The sequence below is a fragment of the Saccopteryx bilineata genome, chromosome 1 (assembly GCF_036850765.1).
Source record: "Saccopteryx bilineata isolate mSacBil1 chromosome 1, mSacBil1_pri_phased_curated, whole genome shotgun sequence".
NCBI classification, from domain to species: Eukaryota; Metazoa; Chordata; class Mammalia; order Chiroptera; family Emballonuridae; genus Saccopteryx; species Saccopteryx bilineata.
Window position 1 is genome coordinate 361,194,075 of NC_089490.1, and position 19,661 is coordinate 361,213,735.

Here is a 19,661-nt window from a genome sequence, read left to right on the forward strand (position 1 = left end):
CACTCAAGTGCTGAAATAGGAGATGCTGCTTTCACTCTTTCACAGACCTTATCTATGGACTCATCGTGAATGTAGCCTGAAGCCTAACTGGAAGACAAAGTACAACAGTTCAATGTTCAGCCCCAGCTAAAACATCAGACTCCCTCAATCATCCCCAAGGAAGGCAATAGCTAGGTCAGCACCAGCAGCCTTCAGGGAATTCGGCTCAGAAAAGCTTTTGGAATCACACTAGGGTTGACGGTGCCCAGCCTGGTGTAAAATGAAAACAAGAGGAGTTGAACTCTCCCAGTGCAGCTTCAGTAACCGGATGGAACCAATTTCATGCCTAATAAATATAAATGAGCACCCAAAGCTAAATGTGAAGAAATAAAATCTATTCTGGGTTAGTTATTTTTCACTACAATTCAGGATAATTAGAATAATATGTTTATTTCAGTCAGGGTTCATAATACTTTTAAAAATTGAAGATGGGCCTGTTTTCTCAAGTTATTTGATACTTTTTTCCTGGAGCTAACTTCCTGAGTCCTTTATAATAAAATAAGGCATTTTTAGAGATATTAAATGTTGGATTATTAAATAAGTAAAAAATCAATCAAGTAAATCAAGACCTGTCTCACTTCACATCACTCACTGGGTTTGTAATTTTTTTTTTTTTTTTTTTGGTGACAGAGATAAGAGAGAGGGACAAATGGGGACAGACAGATAGGAAGGGAGAGAGAGAAGCATCAATTCTTCAATGTGGCACCTTAGTCTCCTTAGTTGTTCATTGATTGCTTTTCATATGTGCCTTGACTGGGGGGTTACAGCAAAGCAAGTGACTCCTTGCTCAAGCCAGTGACCTTAGGCTCAAGCCAAGTGACCTTTGGGCTCAAGCCAGCGACCTTAGGCTCAAGCCAGTGACCTTTGGGCTCAAGCCAGCGACCCCACACTCAAGCTGATGAGTCTGTGCTCAAGCCAGTGACCTTGGGGTTTCGAACCTGGGGTCCTCTGTGTCCCAGTCCGACGTTCTATCCACTGCGCCACCGCCTGGTCAGGCTGTAAATTCTCTTAATGAAGTTCATATATACACAACTCAAAGTAATATAAATTTATAATAGATCTCTCTATAGCCCACCTAAAAGAAATCCACTGCTACATAACTAAAATTATGTAATTATACATTTATTTATAAAATAACAAAAAGATTTAGGAATAGATCTGTTTATTGTACTATGAAAATGGTCTTGGTACATGTGAGAAACATTATATACTTTGAAGACAGCATTCAGAACTGTTAAGACAAAAGGCAAACTGTAATTTTAAACTCAATCTTGATTTAAGGGAAAGGCTATAAATTATTGGCTGGAATGCACTCAGCATGAACTCAGATCCTATATAACATAAAGCATAAAAGAGTACAAAAGATGCTTGAGTCCAGTAAGCCCATACCTAAATTTTAACTGTAAAGCTGCAAGAACATTTTGTTTATTCTTATATACTATTTTTCTTCTGAGACAAGTTGATTTTATCTCCAAGACTTAAGGCCATTCCCTGTAAACAAGAATGAAAATGTTTATAGTTATTAAAACTATATAAAACCAATAGGTTATATCTTAACCAAGCCCCCTTTTCAATAACACTATATTTAACAATAAAACCAAGGATGAACAGACTCACCAAAACCTCACTTGGTTAAGTACTTTTAGTGCTAGATTTACAATTACTAGATTTATAGGCTGGATTTCAAAAAGCTCTAAAGAACCCATTTTACAAATACCCCATGGGAAGAAATCTGGTATTAAGCAAATATCCAGAATGAAAGGCCCAAAAGGTGAGCCATTTTAATAAGCTGTATTTTTATTCAGAGAATACATTTATTATACATATATATGCACCTAATGCACAAAACACTAGTATGAGAGAGGATACTACATATAGAAATAAGAAAGACTTAAATTCTTCCTCCCTTTGTTCAATTCAGATATGATCTCAAAAAAAGCAATTGTTACCTGGCTCTTTGCACGAATTCTTATGTGGCCAGTTACAGGGGCCTCTGGTCCTTGTTGAATAGGCTTCTCAATGCTGACATTCGCAAGTGCGTCTTCTCCAAATATGGAACGAGCATAGAGGTTGGCCGCCATAAAGCCACAGTAACCAGAAAGTGCCTGGAAAAAATTTGTGGTAAATTCAGTACTTTAGATACTAGAGAATTTACACATAAGCAAGTCCAAAGAGCATAGATAAATTATCATTTAAAACAGTACTTATCATGTGGTGGTGATTACGTGACTGTATGAATCTGTTAAAACTCATGGAACTACACACATAAACAGTAAATTTTACCAGATCTACATAAACCTGCCTTTAAAGAAACAGCACTTATCCCAATTTGTATTTATAGTACTCTCTGTTTACTTACAGTTGTTTGCCTTCTGCATTAGACCTTAAGCTCCATGAAGGAAGAGACTTACTGTATATCCAATAGCTCACAGAATTCTGGGCATATAGTATTTGTTTGACTATCTGTTGGACTCAGTAACATATAAATTAAAACATACTTGTCTGGCAGCAGACATTTTTTTACTGATAAAATTAATATTATAACATTAGCAAAAACTTTTTGAGCCTCAGCTTCATTTTATTTCCTTCTAGTCTTTTTCCATACATATACAAACTTAGCAGTCAACTATATCAACAATTCTATATTTAAGCAGATACGTTCTAACCCACAAGCAGAGCCAAAGAAAGACATGATGAACTTTTTCTTTTTTCTTTTTTTTAATTTTAATTTTTTAATTTTTATTTATTTATTTATTCATTTTAGGGGGGGAGAGAGAGAGAAAGAGAGAGAGAGAGAGAGAGAGAAGGGGGAGAAGCAGGAAGCATCAACTCCCATATGTGCCTTGACCAGGCAAGCCAGGGTTTTGAACCGACAACCTCAGTGTTTCCAGGTTGACGCTTTATCCACTGTGCCACCACAGGTCAGGCATGAACTTTTTCTAATTGAGTATCAGAAACAATTTTGGAATAAGCCCCTAGCTGAAAGGGAGAAAACTGAAAAGAAAAACTAATTTGACTACTCAATTGTGTCACTGCAGTAGGAACAAGTGGCTGATATATTCCAGTAGAGAAAAGTAAGCAGATTCATATATTCTATGGGATAACTTCTTATAGTTTATCCAGAATGGTACTGTAAGAAAGTCAGGAATCTACCATACTACTCTCTGTTGAATTTCAGAAGGTGTCAGTCAAATCATACCTTCTCTGGAGTGAGGCATTTCATGTTGGTTGACTTTAATATGTGTTGTAAATAGTCATTTAAATCAATTATATTTGTGTTAACCGTCACCTGTACAGAGTAAAAAAAAAAAAAAAGTCAAAGAGATTATAATTCTTACAATGAGAAAGTTGTGAATTTTGTATCTTGGGGTTGAGTAACATCACTCATATGTATTATAAGACCCTTTTCCCAAGTATTTAGAGGGGAAGATAGACAGGAAAAAAGAAATAACTCTATAAAATCCAACAAACTGTAAGATTACGGTATCAGAACTTTCAGAAATAGATTACTTCAAAGAAGATCAACAAACAGCATACAAAATATTTCAAATAAAAATCAAGTTTCAAAGAAAGTTACGCGGTAAGCCACTGACTTTGCACAGCCTTTATGGACACTATATTCAATGATAATTATTTATACATACAAAAAATGAAATATTGTTTATAGTGTCAATCAGATTAATTATGGAACTGCTACTCTCACTGATTTACAACAGTAACTTACCAAACTAACTCGGATGACTTTCAAGTAAGGCTAATTTGCAAGAATAGATATTGAAAGGCTTTACTTTTCACACCTGACACTTTTTAATGGGATTAATTTTATAGGAGAATCCTTCAAACACTAGCTAAATAGAAACAAAGACAAGGCGTTTAAGCAAATCTCCCAAGTACTAACCTTGTTTTCCCATTCAAATTCGGCCCACATCTGACGGAATTCAGCATCAGTGCAGGTTGCAGGCTGGATATAGTCCATGATGTCAATGTGAATATCACTGAGGACCACACAATTTCTGTCACTTGCTGCTCCAGAGACATCATAAACTGCAAATACATACATAAAGTGATCCCCAATTACCAGAGGCAAATTTTAATTTAAAATGTTTTACTATTTCCAAATAATAATTGTGGTATTAGCAAATATTTATATAATGCTTATTATACATTGCTCTATTCTAAATGCTTTACAAATATTACCTGTTTAATATTCACATCAATCCTATATTATAGTATTATTTTCCAGACGAGGAAACAAGGACAAAGAGAAGCTATCTAAGTTGCTCAAGGTCACATAATTAGTAAGTGGTGGGAGCCAGGATTCAAACTCAGTTGCTCTGTGTTAGGCACACCAGAGAGTACACAAGTAGTAGTGTTTCCAGAGCAGGGGCTTAACTTATATTTTTGAATGAATATTGCTGAATCATAGTAGTTAATAATACAAGATTATATGCTTCTATCACTTTCATAGTAGAAAGTTAAAATCTAATTGGAGCTTTCCTTTTCTCTTTCTAGCCTCATCCTTATCTACTTTCAGAGAAAACTGAGATTACCAAAATTAAGTTCCTTTAATTTTCATCCTCACTTCAAAAATTAATGTATCTTTCTCTGAATCCACTCTCACCTCCTTACCTTTTATATCAAAGAAGTGCTGCCTATTCTCTTCAAGGTTAATACTTCCTGCCATCTGTGATCTCTAATTTGGTTCAAAACCTCTCCACATCAATCATTACCTCTTTCACTCTATGTCTTTACCATCTATTCTCTACTGCCTTTGTTCCCTTATAATCAGCCTATAAACACATTCAAGGATCTCTCATCTTTTTTTTTTTTTTTTTACAGAGACAGAGAGAGTCAGAGAGGGATAGATAGGGACAGACAGGAACGGAGAGAGATGAGAAGCATCAATCATCAGGTTTTTCATTGCGACACCTTAGTTGTTCAGTGATTGCTTTCTCATACGTGCCTTGACCGTGGGCCTTCAGCAGACCGAGTAACCCCTTGCTCAAGCCAGTGACCTTGGGTCCAAGCTGGTGAGCTTTGCTCAAACCAGATGAACCTACGCTCAAGCTGGCGACCTCGGGGTCTTGAACCTGGGTCCTCCGCATCCCAGTCCGACGCTCTATCCACTGCGCCACCGCCTGGTCAGGCTAGGGATCGCTCATCTTAAAATAAATAAATCTCCCCTCACCCTTGATTTCTATTATGGCTACTGCCCTTTCTCATTCTTATCAAAACCAAGGTTGTACATTCCGAATAATTTACATCCACTGTATTTCTCCATTTCCTATTTAGTCTTCAACTCATAACCATTGTCCAAAAACATGGACAAGAAATGTTTTAATATCTTTGATCACCAAACCCAAAAGATCTTCTTTTAGACTGCATTTCTTGATCTTTTGCAGCTTCAGACACTTCTTGAAAATTTTTCCTTACTTCTCTTACCATACTTTAGATTCTTTTGTGGGCTTCTCCTCCTTTAACCAGACTTTTAATATAGCTGTTCTCTTGGTTTTGGTTTTCAAATCTCCTCTCCTCTCATTTTTACAGCCCTCTGGGTGATTTCTTCTATTTCTATGGCCTTTAAACAAATATTTACCTCTGGTTCAAGTTCTAGACTCATATCAAACTGTTCATGGATACGTTCAGACACTTTATTACTCAACTTGCTCAAGATTTAACTTACTCTCTCTCTCTCAAATTTGTTCTTTCCTCCTAGAGTCCCTGTTTTAGTGACTGACATAAACATAAACCCAATGAAGAAATTGGAGTATAAGTTATCCCTGAGCCTCTTGGTAGTCTTTCCTCATTTGTATCTCTTCCCTTCCTTTTAGTGTTATCTTTGAAAAATGCCTCTTGGATTTTTAAGCAGAATGTTACCCTCCATGTATACAATAAAAATCTCTTTGAAAACTCAAGAAATAAAAATAAATAAATAAATAAATAAATGGAGGGTTACTTTAACCACCTCATCTTCAATCAGTAACCAAGTCCTGGGCATGCTGTTTCCCTAGTATCTATTACATTTAGCCCTTCTCTCCATCCCAACCACTAATGAGTTGGCTCAAGCTCTGTCATGTCTTACCTATGCTACTACAATAGCCTACTAGTCCTGCCTCTTCTACTCGGTCTTCTGTAGTGCTTTCACAGAAATATTTAAGCATGTAACTCACTACTTATTCCTTAATGGCTCCCCATTTATATACAGGATAAAGTATGAAACCCTTAGCATGACAAGAAAAATATAGCTCCCACTAACATTCCTAAACTCAATTTTCTACCACCACCCTCCATCCTAAACTTCAAGTATATACTGGCCTTTGTTCCAGCTGAATCCCTGTGCATCTGTAGAACACTTACTGATCTTTTAAAATTCCACTTGAAAATTAGCTCTTCCACAAAGTCTATTCTAACATTTGCCCTCCAGTTTTTTTGTGTGTGTGTTTTTTTTACCAGGACACAGAGAGAGGGATAGATAGGGACAGACAGACAAGAAACGGAGAGAAGAAAAGCACCAATCATCAGTTTTTCCTTGCGACACCTTAGTTGTTCATTGATTGCTTTCTCATATGTGCCTTGACTGCGGGCCTTCAGCCGACCGAGTAACTCCTTGCTGGAGCCAGTGACCTTGGGTCCAAGCTGGTGAGCTTTTTGCTCAAGCCAGATGAGCCTGCGCTCAAGCTGGCGACCTTGGGGTCTCGAACCTGAGTCTTCTGTATCCCAGTCCGATGCTCTATCCACTGCGCCACCACCTGGTCAGGCTGCCCTCCAGTTTTGAGAAAAGTGACCTAACTACTACAGACTCCCCCAGGCTTCTTTCATAACAGTTGTCACTATGTATTGCACATATCTATTTTACATATCTGTTTTCCTTTATTCAACTATAAGGCAAGGACATAGATCTTGTGTTCCTTACCAGGACACGGCCAAACCTACCACAGAAATAGCTTAAAAAAATTTATTGACTGAATGCCTTTGTAGAAGCTAGTTCCTTGGTGGCTTGACAAAAATGCCTATGCAAAGTTTTAGACTGAATTCAAATGTTATCCTTTGATAATATACCCTTGACCTTTCAAAGCCTTCCATACTACTAGCATTTTCCCCCAAGACCCCAAAGCACATAGTACATAAACTAGCCCTTATCACATAGCATTGTAATTGTATATTTATTACCTCCTCCTTTGCTTGACAGTTTCTTGAGGACAGCAACTCTGCTGATTCATTTCCTTATATGCAAAACATAGCTCAGAGCTTAGTACATCAGCAGGTGCTTCATAAATGAATGCATGAATGGATTCAGGTTCTGTCCTCAGAAATGTCACACAGCTACTCATTAAAGAAACTATTTAATAAAAAATATCAAATATCATATGTTGTAAAATAATTCCTTACCTATGTTACCAAATATTATTCCATTTTCTGTTGATGCTACTTTGACATTAGCTTTAATATTTGCAAAATCATGAGGAGCAAGAGTCAAAGGAGATGGCTTTTCCACAAGTTTCAGATCCCCTGAAAAACAATTTAGACAGAGTTAAAAAGACATATACATAAACCTCTCAAATTATAAGACCTTAAAATATACACAGTTTAGCCCTGGCCAGATAGCTCAGTTGATTAGAGCATCATCCTGATATGAAAAGGTTGTGGGTTCCATCCCCAATAAGGGCACATGCCCCCCCCACTCCCTCTTTCTCTCTCTAAAATCAATATATAAGAATTTAAAAAAATGTATGCTGCTTAATAATTTCTAGCAAAGTATGAAAAAATAGAATGGTATGATTAAAATATTATGAGGACAGCCTGACCAGGCGGTGGCACAGTGGATAGAGCGTCGGACTGGGATGCAGAGGACCCAGGTTCGAGACCCCGAGGTCGCCAGCTTGAGCGTGGGCTCATCTGGTTTGAGCAAAAGCTCACCAGCTTGAACCCAAGGTTGCTGGCTCGAGCAAGGGGTTACTCGGTCTACTGAAGGCCCGCGGTCAAGGCACATATGAGAGAGCAATCAATGAACAACTAAAGTGTTGCAACGCGCAACGAAAAACTAATGATTGATGCTTCTCATCTCTCCATTCCTGTCTGTCTGTCCCCGTCTATCCCTCTCTCTGACTCTCTCTCTGTCTCTGTAAAAAACAACAACAACAAAAAAATATATATTATGAGGACAGATTCAATTTCAAGATGGCAGTGGAGAAGGCAGATATTCAAACTGCCACCTCACGGGACCAAACTAGATAACAAATTAACTTACGAACAATCATTGTGAAAAACCAACTCTGGACTAAAAGAACAGTACTCGAAAACTAAGGAGCACAGAAGAAACCACACTGAGCCTGGTAGGAAGTGCGGGGACACAAGGGGACTCCCCTGCTCCCAGGAATGAGAGGTGGCTGAGGGTCCAGTGGGATTCTCATTGCAGGGAGAGAGACCTTGAGAGGTGGGAGTCCTCAGTCCCAGGACCGAAACCCCAGCCTAGAAACCCAGAGACTAGAGGAGACAGCCTGGCAGCATTGAGTGGGGAGAAGAGCGGGATTTCTGTCTGTGGAAAACGGCTGATGAAGAAGTTGCAGCCTTAAAGGGCCAGCGCAAAAAATATCGCTCACAGCCACTTGCCTGGGCCTCCGGGGGTGAGGAGGGCTGAAAGGACTGGTTTTGCATGAGGAGAGTGGAGATTGAGGCACGGGGACACCAACTGTGACGGGGAGAAGAATACCTTAGCTGAGTCATTCTCCAATGCCTAGGTGGCCATAGCTGGGGGAGGGTCACTCCCTCTGTCCAGCACAAGCCTAGCATGGCGCCAGTTGACCTACCTCCAAAAAGCTCTCTAGCTCCTATCAACACAAAAGGCCATTCAAAGAGGAAGAAGTAGAGGGGAAGGGCAGTGACTCAGGTTTCTGGGGAGACCTGAGCTACACCTCCCCCTTATGATACAGAGAACGTGCCCAGCCCCCGGAGAGTAACTGGGCAGATCACACCTTCTGGTCTCAAAGGTCACACCCACCGCATTCCTGGACAGAGTTTCAACTGGCGCCAAAAAGCAAGATACACCCTCTACTAAACACCCCTCCACCCCCCGGTCCTAAACACAGAAATTCCCTGCTGGGCTCAGCAAACAAACAGCAGGGAAATGAAGACTTTTAAGTAGATCTACTTCTTAAGGAGAATTAAAATCCGAGTAGTCAGCAGAGGCTGAGGGATGACGCCCTGGAGGAGAGGCTGCATTCCATATACCAAGCTCAGATCCACAACCCCAACAAGCTTGCAAACTGCACACGAGAAATGTAATCCATATGAATCAACAAGAAAAATCCCCAGAAAAAGAACTGAACGAGATGGAAGTAACCAAATAACCAGATGCAGAGTTTAAAATAATGGTTGTTAGGATGCTTAAGGATCTCAAGCTACAATGGATGGACTTAATGAGCACCTAAATAAGGAAACTGCAAGCATCAAAAAGGACACTGAAATCATAAAAAAGAATCAATCAAAAATGACAATTACAATATCAGAAATGAAGACTAAACTAGAAGGAATCAACAGTAGGCTGAATTAAGCAGAGGATCAAATAAGTGAATTAGAGGACAAGATAAATAAAAACAGAATAGCAGCAAAAAGAAAAGAGGCTCAAAAAGTCTGAGGAACCTGTAAGAGAACTCTGTGAAATATGAAGAGAAATAACATCCGCATCATAGGGGTTCCTGAAGGAGAAGAGAAAGACAAGGGATAGAGAACCTGTTTGAAGAAATTATAGCTGAAAACTTTCCTAAATTGATAAAGGAAAAAGTCACATAAGATCAAGAAGCACAGAGAGTTCCGGTAAAGAGAAAGCCAACGAGGCCTACATCAAGACACATCATAATTAAAATACCAAAGTTAAGAGATAAAGAAAAAATAATAAAAGCAGCAAGAGAAAAGAAGTCAATTACCTATAGAGGAGCCCCCATAAGGATGACATCCAACTTTTTAACAGAAACACTTGAGGCCAGAAGGGAATGGCAAGAAATATTCAAAGTATTGCAAAACAAGAGCCTACGACCAAGATTTCTTTATCCAGCAAGATTATCAGTTAAAACTGAAGGAGAAATAAAAAACTTCCCAGACCAAAAAAAACCTCAAGGAATTCATTACAACCAAACCAATACTGCAGGAAATGTTAAGGGGCTTGCTGTAAAAAGAGCAAAGGAAAAAAGAAAGAGAAAAAGGATTATAGATTTAAAGAATAAAATGGCAATAAACAACTTCATATCAGTAATAACCTTAAATGTAAATGGATTCAATGCTCCAATCAAAAGACACAGGATAAGAAAACAGGACCCGTACATACGCTGTCTACAAGAGACCCACCTCAGAACATAAGATACACATAGACTGAGAGTAAAGGGATGGAAAAAAATATTTCATGCAAACGGAAAGGAAAAAAAAGCTGGGGTACCAATACTAATATCTGACAAAATAAACTTTAAAACAAAAGTTATCGTAAGAGATAAAGAAAGTCACTACATAATGATACAAGGAGCATTACAAGAGGAAGATATAAGTATTATAAATATATATGCTTCTAATATAGGAGCACCTAAATATATAAAACAGATTTTGATGGACAAAAAGGGTGAGATCAACAGCAATACTATAATAGTAGGAAATTTTAATACCCCCCTAACACCAGTGGATAGAGCCTCCAGACAGAAAATTAACAAAGAAACAGTGGCCTTAAATGACACACTAGATCAACTGGATTTAGTATATATCTTCAGAACCTTTCACCCCAAAGCAGCAGAATATTCATTCTTTTCAAGCGCTCATGGTACATTCTCTAGGACAGACCACATATTAGGACACAAAACAAGTCTTAATAAACTTAAGAAGACTGAAATCATATCAAGCATCTTCTCTGATCATAACAGCATGAAAGTAGAAATCAATTACAATAGAAAAACTGAAAAACATTCAAACACTTGGAAACTAAATAGCATGCTATTAAATAATGAATGGGTTAACAATGAGATCAAGGAAGAAATCAAAAACTTCCTCAAAACAAATGAAAATGAACAAACAACAACTCAAAATTTATGAGACACAGCAAAAGTAGTCCTGAGAGGGAAGTTCATAGCATTACAGGTATACATTAAGAAGCAAGAAAGCCTGACCAGGCGGTGGTGCAGTGGATAGAGCGTCAGACTGGGATGCAGAGGACCTAGGTTCGAGACCCCAATGTCGCCAGCTTGAGTGAGGGCTCATCTGGCTTGAGCAAAAGAAAAAAAAAAAAAAAGCTCTCCAGCTTGGACCCAAGGTCGCTGGCTCCAGCAAGGGGTTACTCAGTCTGCTGAAGGCCCACGGTCAAGGCACATATGAGAAAGCAATCAATGAACAACTAAGGTGTTGCAACGAAAAACTGATAATTGATGCTTCTCTTCTCTCTTCGTTCCTGTCTGTCTGTCCCTATCTATCCCTCTCTCTGACTCTCTCTCTGTTCCTGTAAAAAAAAAAAAAAAGAAGAAGAAAAAGCTCAAATTAACAACCTAACCCTACACCTAAAACAACTAGAAAAAGAACAAGTAAAGCCCAGAGGAAGTAGAAGGAAGAAAATAATAAAGGTCAGAGTGTAAATAAATGAGATAGAGGCAAAAAAAAAAAACCAATACAGAAGATCAATGAAACCAAGAGCTGGTTCTTTGAAAAGATAAACAAAATTGATGAACCTTTAACCAGACTCACCAAGAAAAAAAGAAAGAGGGCTCAAATAAATAAAATTAGAAATGACAGTGGAGCAGTAACAACTGACATAGTAGAAATTCAAAGGATTGTAAGAAAATACTATGAAGAACTGTATGTCCAAAAATGGGACAACCTTGATGAAATGGATAAATTCCTTGAAACATAAAATCATTCAAAAATCAATCTGGAAGAATCAGAAAATGTAAATAGACCAATTACAACAAAAGAGATGGAAACAGTTATCAAAAAACTCCCAACAAACAAAAATCCTGGGCCTGATGGCTTCACAAGCAAATTTTACCTAATATTCAAAGAAGAACTAACTCCTATCCCTCTCAAGCTATTTCAAAAAATTCAAGAGGAGGGAAAACTTCCAAACTCCTTCTATGAGGCGAATATAATCTTCATTCCAAAACCAGGCAAAGACACTACAAAGAAAACTATAGGCCAATATCCTTGATGGACTTAGATGCTAAAATTCTCAACAGAATATTAGCAAATCAGATCTAGCAATACATGAAAAAATCATACATCATGATCAAGTGGGATTTATTCTGGGGAGGCAAGGCTGGTACAATATTCGCAAATCAATCAATGTGATTCATCACATAAACAAAAGGAAGGAGAAAAATCACATGATAATATCAATAGATGCAGAAAAAGCATTTGATAAAATCCACCACCCTTTTATGATCAAAACTCAGCAAAGTGAGAATACAGGGAACATACCTCAACATTATAAAGGCCATCCATCTATAACAAATCCACAGCCAAAATCATACTCAATGAGCAAAAATTAAAATCAATCCCCTTAAGAACAGGAACAAGGCAGGGGTGTCCCCTTTCACCACTCTTATTCCACATAGTTCTGGAAGTCCTAACTACAGCAATCAGACAAAAAGAAATAAAAAGCATCCAAATGGGAAAAGAAGAAGAAAACTTTCATTATTTGCTGATGACTTAATACTGTACATAGAAAACCCTAAAGTCTCAAGTCAAAAAGCTACTGGAACTGATAAATGAATTCAGCAAGATGGCAGGATATAAAATCAATATTCAGAGATCAGTGGCATTTATATACATCAACAATGAACTGTCTGAAAGAGAAATTAAGGAAACAATTCCCTTCACTATTGCAACCAAAAAAATAAAGTACCTAGGAGTAAATTTAACCAAGGATGTTAAAGACCTGTACTTGGAAAATTATAAAACAATAATAAAAGAAATCAAGGAAGATACAAACAAGTGGAAGCATATATGTCCTCATGGATAGGAAGAATAAATATCATTAAAATGTCTATACTACCCAAAGCAATATATAAATTCAATGCAATTCCTATTAAAATACCAATGTCACACTTCAAAGATATAGAACACATATTCCAAAAATTTATATGGAACCAAAAAAGAACATAAATAGCCTCAGCAATCTTAAAAAAGAAAAATAAAGTGGGAGGTATCACACTTCCTGATTTCAAGTTATACTACAAGGCCATTGTACTCAAAACAGCCTGGTACTGGCATAAGAACAGGCATTCAGATAAATGGAATAGACCAGAGAATCCAGAAATAAACCCAAACCTGTATGGCCAATTGATATTTGACAAAGGAGGTAAGAGCATACAATGGAGTAAAGACAGTCTCTTTAACAAATGGTGCTGGGAAAATTGGACAAATACATGCAAAGAAATGAAACTAGACCACCAACTTACACCATTCACAAAAATAAACTCAAAAGACCTGAATGTAAGTCGTGAAACCATGATCATCTTGGAAGAAACATAGGCAGTAAGGTCTCCGACATCTCTCGCAGCAATATATTTGCTGATTTAATTCCATGGGCAAGTGAAATAAAGGGCAGGATGAACAAATGGGACTCTATCAAACTAAAAAGCTTTTGCACAGCTAAAGACAACATGTACAAAATAAAAAGATAAACCACATAATGGGAGAACATATTTGCCAACACGTCTGAAAGGGGTTAATAACCCAAATCTATAAAGAACTTGTAAAACTCAACACCAGGTAAGTAAACAATCCAATCAAAAATTGGGCAAAAGAACTAAATAGACAATTCTCCAAAGAGGACATACAGATGGCCAATGGGCATATGAAAAAATGTTCAACATCACTAATCATTAGAGAAATGCAAATTAAAACCACAATGAGATACCACCTCACACCTGTCGGAATAGCAATCATTAACAAAACAACACATAACAAGTGCTGGCAAGGGTGTGGAGAAAAGGGAACCCTCCTGCACTGCTGGTGGGAATGCAGACTGGTGCAACCACTGTGGAAAACAATATGGAGATTTCTCAAAAAATTAAAAACTGAACTGCCTTTTGACCCAGCTATCGCACTTCTAGGAATATATCCTAAAAATAACAAACCACTGATTCAAAAGAAGAAATGCACCCCCATGTTTACTGCAGCATTGTTTACAATAACCAATATCTGGAAACAGCCTTAGTGTCCATCAGTAGATGAGTGGATTAAAAAGCTCTGGTACATATACACAATGGAATACTACACAGCCGTGAAAAAGAAGAAAATCTTACCCTTTGCAACAATATGGATGGACCTGGAATCTATTAAGCAAAATAAGCCAGGCAGAGAAATAAAAATATCATATGACCTCACTCATATGAGGAATCCAATCAACAATGTGAACTGAGGAATGGAAGAGAGGCAGAGAAGGGGTTAAAGAGTCCAGAGAGAAAGCGGTCAGAGGGAAAGGGGATGAGAGGAGGGGTTCAAAGAATGGAAAGACATTAGTGAAAGTATATACATATCATACAGAGATAAGAGGGCAGGATAGTAAAATCATGGAGCAAGGGGGAAGGCAGTGGGGGCAGGGGGAAAAGTGGGTATCAAGGAGAACACGCGGTGGGGGAGTGAGGGAGATATATTCGGGGTACACTTGTAACTATGTAAATACAACAAATTAAAATCAATTAAAAAAAACAACTGGTTCTCTGGCCCAATGACAGTTTTAAGTATAAAAAAATGATATACCAAAAGGTAATTTATTATTTCATGCATTTAATACTTAAATAAGAACAATAAAAGAGGTACGCAAAACTAGATGTTTTAAGAAAGAGTTTTAAAATATCAATGAATAAAATATTAATACCTGAAAAAAAATTATTTAAGATATTAAAAAAATTATGACAAAATAAAAATCATAACAGCTTATTATTCATATCAATATGCACATTTTCTTTTAAAAGGTATTAGGCTTCTCAGAATAATTCTATGTTTAATTCACATGTGAGAAAGGGTACTTTGGGCATATCAATTCATTTCAATAAATGAATACAAACTTCTCAAAAAGATTAAGTCATAAAGCATATACTCTATTACAGAAAAAGTTAAAACTGTAGAAAGATGTAAATTCTTACAAGCAGATTCTTTATACAGACATCAAGCTATACTGAGGGCAGTATATTTTCCCTTGGTATCTTAAAGTCCTTGAACTCTTGTTTAAGCCATATGGAATTCCCTAGTGGCACTGCACTGTTCCTGTATACAGTTTGTATTTACCAACTTCAAAGCCATATATAGAAGTAGACAAAGTCTGATTGATGTGTCTTTAATAAGAAAAGCAAAACATACCTCACATTGCTAAATTTGATAATGATATATGACCAGTCACTTGTGGTAGGTACTGCTTATAAACTCAGAAAATACCTAGTTCTGTACTAAGAGAATTAGAAGTTTAACTAAGTAAGCTACTTGGTAAATTTGTAACTTAAACAGCTTCTATTTATAGCTAGAAAAACTTATATATGCTATTGCATTCAGTGAATTCACCTATTTAAATGCACCAACAGCATAAGGATGAGAAAGTAGCAGAGGTTCAGAAAACCAGAGTTAAAGAAGATTAAGATGAAATGTAATACTAAGCGTTGATTCAAAATGTTAAAAAGAGCTCAAGGGAATTCTTATACTAAAACTAGTTCACGTCCTTTAATAATCTGTCAAGAAGATTTACTATAAATATCTTTCTTTATGGTAAATTTTCTTACCTAGAGTTGCTAACTCTAATGTGCAGTTCTGTAAAGTATCGCTGGTTTGGTTCACAACAAGTACATCGAGAACTATATCATACTGGTTGACATGAACATAAGCTTCTGCATACACAGGATCTGAGAAGCCTGTCAACTGGGTGACCTGTCAAACAAAAGTAAAGCGATAATCAAATGACTGAGACAATTTAGCCAAATATAGCCTAGCCAAATGACTAAGTCTGGTAGGTAATTAACAGATGTGCTTAGATTAGACAGGTCATTTTGAAACAGGTATAATAAAATTGTTTGTAATGTAGACATGTTGTCAAAATGGGAATATTAGAAATAACAGGTCCTAGAGTTTATATCTCAGTAGTAGAAAGACATTAAATATGTCTACTAAATACATTAAACATCCAACTTGGGAAATAGATTTGGTTATATTTCAGTTAAATCCCTTAGCATCTGAACTCACCAACTGTTCTCCCAAACTCAAGAACCCAATATAATTCAGATCATGTGGAAGTTCCTGCTACTGAAGCTCAGGAACTAACTAAATAAATTATATAGCAAAAATTGCTTCTAATTCCATGAAGATAAAATTTAAATGTTTTTCCCCAAATTAAAAAAAAATGCCAAACATAGCACTTTTAAGATGTCTTGTCACCAAAAACATAGACAACAAAATAAAATAAAAAAAAGATAAATCAGACTACATCAAGGGCACTATTAACAGCATGAAAGGCAACATAGAATGGAAGAAAAATAAATGCAAGTCATATATCTGATAAGGGACTTGCATCCAGAGTATATATAAAGAACTCCCATTCGATTCCCGGCCAGGGCACACAGGAGAAGCGCCCATTTGCTTCTCCACCCCTCCGCCGCACTTTCCTCTCTGTCTCTCTCTTCCCCTCCCGCAGCCGAGGCTCCATTGGAGCAAAGAAGGCCTGGGCGCTGGGGATGGCTCTGTGGCCTCTGCCCCAGGCGCTAGAGTGGCTCTGGTCGCAACATGGCGACACCCAGGATGGGCAGAGCATCGCCCCCTGGTGGGCAGAGCGTCGCCCCTGGTGGGCGTGCCGGGTGGATCCCGGTCGGGCGCATGCGGGAGTCTGTCTGACTGTCTCTCCCGGTTTCCAGCTTCAGAAAAATGAAAAAGAAAAAAAAACAAACAAGAACTCCCATAGTCAACACAAAAATAAATAACCAGATTAAAAAATGAGCAAAGAACATGAATAGACATTTCTCCAAAGAAGATATACAAATGGCCAATAAGCACATTTAAAAAAGCCAAATATCACTAATCATTAGGAAATGCAAATCAAAACCACAGTTAGATACCAATAGATGGCTGCTATTAAAAAATAAGAAAAATGTTGACAAGGATGTGGAGAACCCTTGTGTACTAAGGATTAGAATATAAAATAGTTCAGCTGCTATATAAAACAGTATCACAGTTCCTCAGAAAATTAAAGCAGAATTACTATATGATTCAGCAATTCCACTCTGGTTATAACTCAAAAGAAATGAAAGAATACCTTGAACAGGTATTTGTAAGTTCATGTCCATAGCAGCATTATTCAAAATAGCCAGTAAGGTGAAAGCAACCCAAGTGTCCACTGATAGATGAATGGACAAACAAAATGTATATATTCACAATGGAATGTGACTCAGCCTTAAAAAGAACATTCTGACACATGCTACAGTATGGATGCATCTTGAAGACACTAGGCTAAGTGAAATTAGCCATTCACAGAAGGACAAATATTGTATGATTCCACTAATGTAAGGTACCTGGAGCAGTCAAATTCAGAGATAGAAAGTAGAATGGTTGCCAGTGGCTGAGGGGAGAGGGAATGGGAAGTAATTATTTAATGGGTATAGAGAGCTTCAGTTTGGCAAGATGAAACAAGTTCTGGGGATAAATGGTGGTGACGGTGGCACAATAATATGAATGTACTTAACATCACTGAACTGTACAGTTAAAAATATGTAAGAGGGTAAATTTGATGTTATGTAAATCTTACACAATTTTTTAAAATAAAAATTTGTAACTGAAATATTGTTGAGATCAATTACCAATATGAATGGAGATAAAGTGTTCTAGTAGTTCCAATTCTGCAACTAACCTTATCTTGCACAACAAAATCAGTTTGAGACTGTTTATTTGTCTAACACAGTGTTTTTCAACCAGTGTGCCGCGAGACATGGTCAGGTGTGCCGTGGGGAAATTAAACATGGGTCCCCAAACTACGGCCCGCGTACCAGATGCGGCCTGCGAAGGCTATTTATCTGGTCTGCCGCCAGCCGCCTCCATCCGAACATAAACATTCCTCTCACAATCCCTCCAGCTATCAGTGACTGGAAGAGTGGAGGCACAGGGAATGCTCACTGACCAATCACCTTCTAGGATTCATCCCGACCACTAGCGATGAACCAATAGTAGGCCGACTCTCATCCACACCCAGGAAGGTCCCCGCTCAGGCTGCTGAGCGGTGGTGAGTAGTTGAAGCTGCTACTCCTCCTCATGGTTCTGATTTCTAATCCTGGTCAGGACTGGAGGTAAATGTTGCCACCACTAGATGAAGCCTCAGCCTCAGCTGGTTATGTCTATCCTGATGGTATATATAGATATTTGACCTTTTTCTTTTTAAAAGAGGCCCCCGCAGAGGGTGATACACAATGCATCACAATGTTATCTAACTTTAAAGCTAAAGTTTGCTGATCTTCCTTTGGACAGTTTTTGGTTATCTGTTGCCAAGGAGTTCCCCATTCTGGCCAACAAAGCTATTTTGACATTGCTCCCGTTTTCACCACATATCTATGTGAGCTGAGCTTCTCAAGCTTGACTGTGATAAAAACTAAAAACACAGAGAGACTGAGAACTGTTGAGGAAGAGCTTCGTGTGTGTCTTTCTACCATTCCTGCCAGGATATCCCTTTTGTGTTCATCGAAACAGGCCCAGGTTTCACACTAAGTGAGTATAAATACATTTAGAAACTATATTATTAACTATATGTATAATATGTACTGTGTTAGAGTATCATTTTGTGTCACTTTGGTAGGTGGTGTACCCCAGGATTTTGTAAATGTAAAAAATGTGCCGCGGCTCAGAAAAGGTTGAAAATCACTGGTCTAACAGATAAAGGTTAAAAGATAAATGACTTGTAAATTTATATATTTTGGGTATAGGATAGTTTTCCTAATAAAATCTTATGTGGAACTCAATATATTAAGAATATAAAAGTATAGTTGCCCTGTTTTAAGCAGCAGGACAAAGGAAAAGCTGAAGGTAGGGTGCTGGGGGAGGGGGTGCTGGGGGAGGAGGCCAGAGCCCTGGCTTTTAAAGGCTTTAGTTAGCCTCTAAGGATCCCCCAACTCTGTGTATTACACTTGTGATTTCACATACAACTGGAACTAGTTATAAAATCACCTACTGTACTTACAGTACTATGGCATAGTAAAGCACTTTACCAGCTTCTGAGTTTCAATCATGTTAACAAACCTATCGATCAGGGTGACTTGACAAAATTTGATGCTACATAATTTGTTACTTTTCTTTTAAAAAACAGGGAGATCAACAAGTTCTTGATTATTACTTTCTAAAGTAGCCAATTTAATTAACTTATCAGTGTATTTGACATTTTGTTACCTTGTTAAGTTTAGACGCTAGGGGATCCGCTGCCTCTTTCCTCTGTGTGTTACCCATTGCTGCCAGCAAACTCAGCTGAAACTGATCCTCCTTGCAGTTCATTTCATTCTTAGCAGTTAGTTGCATGAAGGAAATGGGGTCATCAGGTTGTACTGTCACATTCCTCTTTTCAGATTCTTTCTGTGTTGAAAAAACAAACACATGTCTCTTTAATATGGAAAGAAAGACAGCTTTTTGTAGGCCTT

At 37.7% G+C, this 19,661-nt stretch overlaps 1 protein-coding gene across 1 annotated transcript in view; it reads right to left on the bottom strand.

Moving 5' to 3' along the window:
• Nucleotides 1-1,184: 1,184 nt before the first annotated feature.
• COPB1 (COPI coat complex subunit beta 1) overlaps nt 1,185-19,661 on the bottom strand; it is a 54,124-nt gene continuing 35,647 nt past the window's right edge. The window contains exons 16-22 of the mRNA XM_066251013.1: nt 19,417-19,596; nt 15,783-15,927; nt 7,429-7,548; nt 3,938-4,083; nt 3,239-3,328; nt 1,989-2,144; nt 1,185-1,530 (exon numbers count right to left, since the gene is read on the bottom strand). Of these exons, the coding sequence (XP_066107110.1) occupies nt 1,471-1,530; nt 1,989-2,144; nt 3,239-3,328; nt 3,938-4,083; nt 7,429-7,548; nt 15,783-15,927; nt 19,417-19,596 (897 nt within the window). The 3' untranslated portion in view covers nt 1,185-1,470. The remainder of the gene's footprint in view (nt 1,531-1,988; nt 2,145-3,238; nt 3,329-3,937; nt 4,084-7,428; nt 7,549-15,782; nt 15,928-19,416; nt 19,597-19,661) is intronic.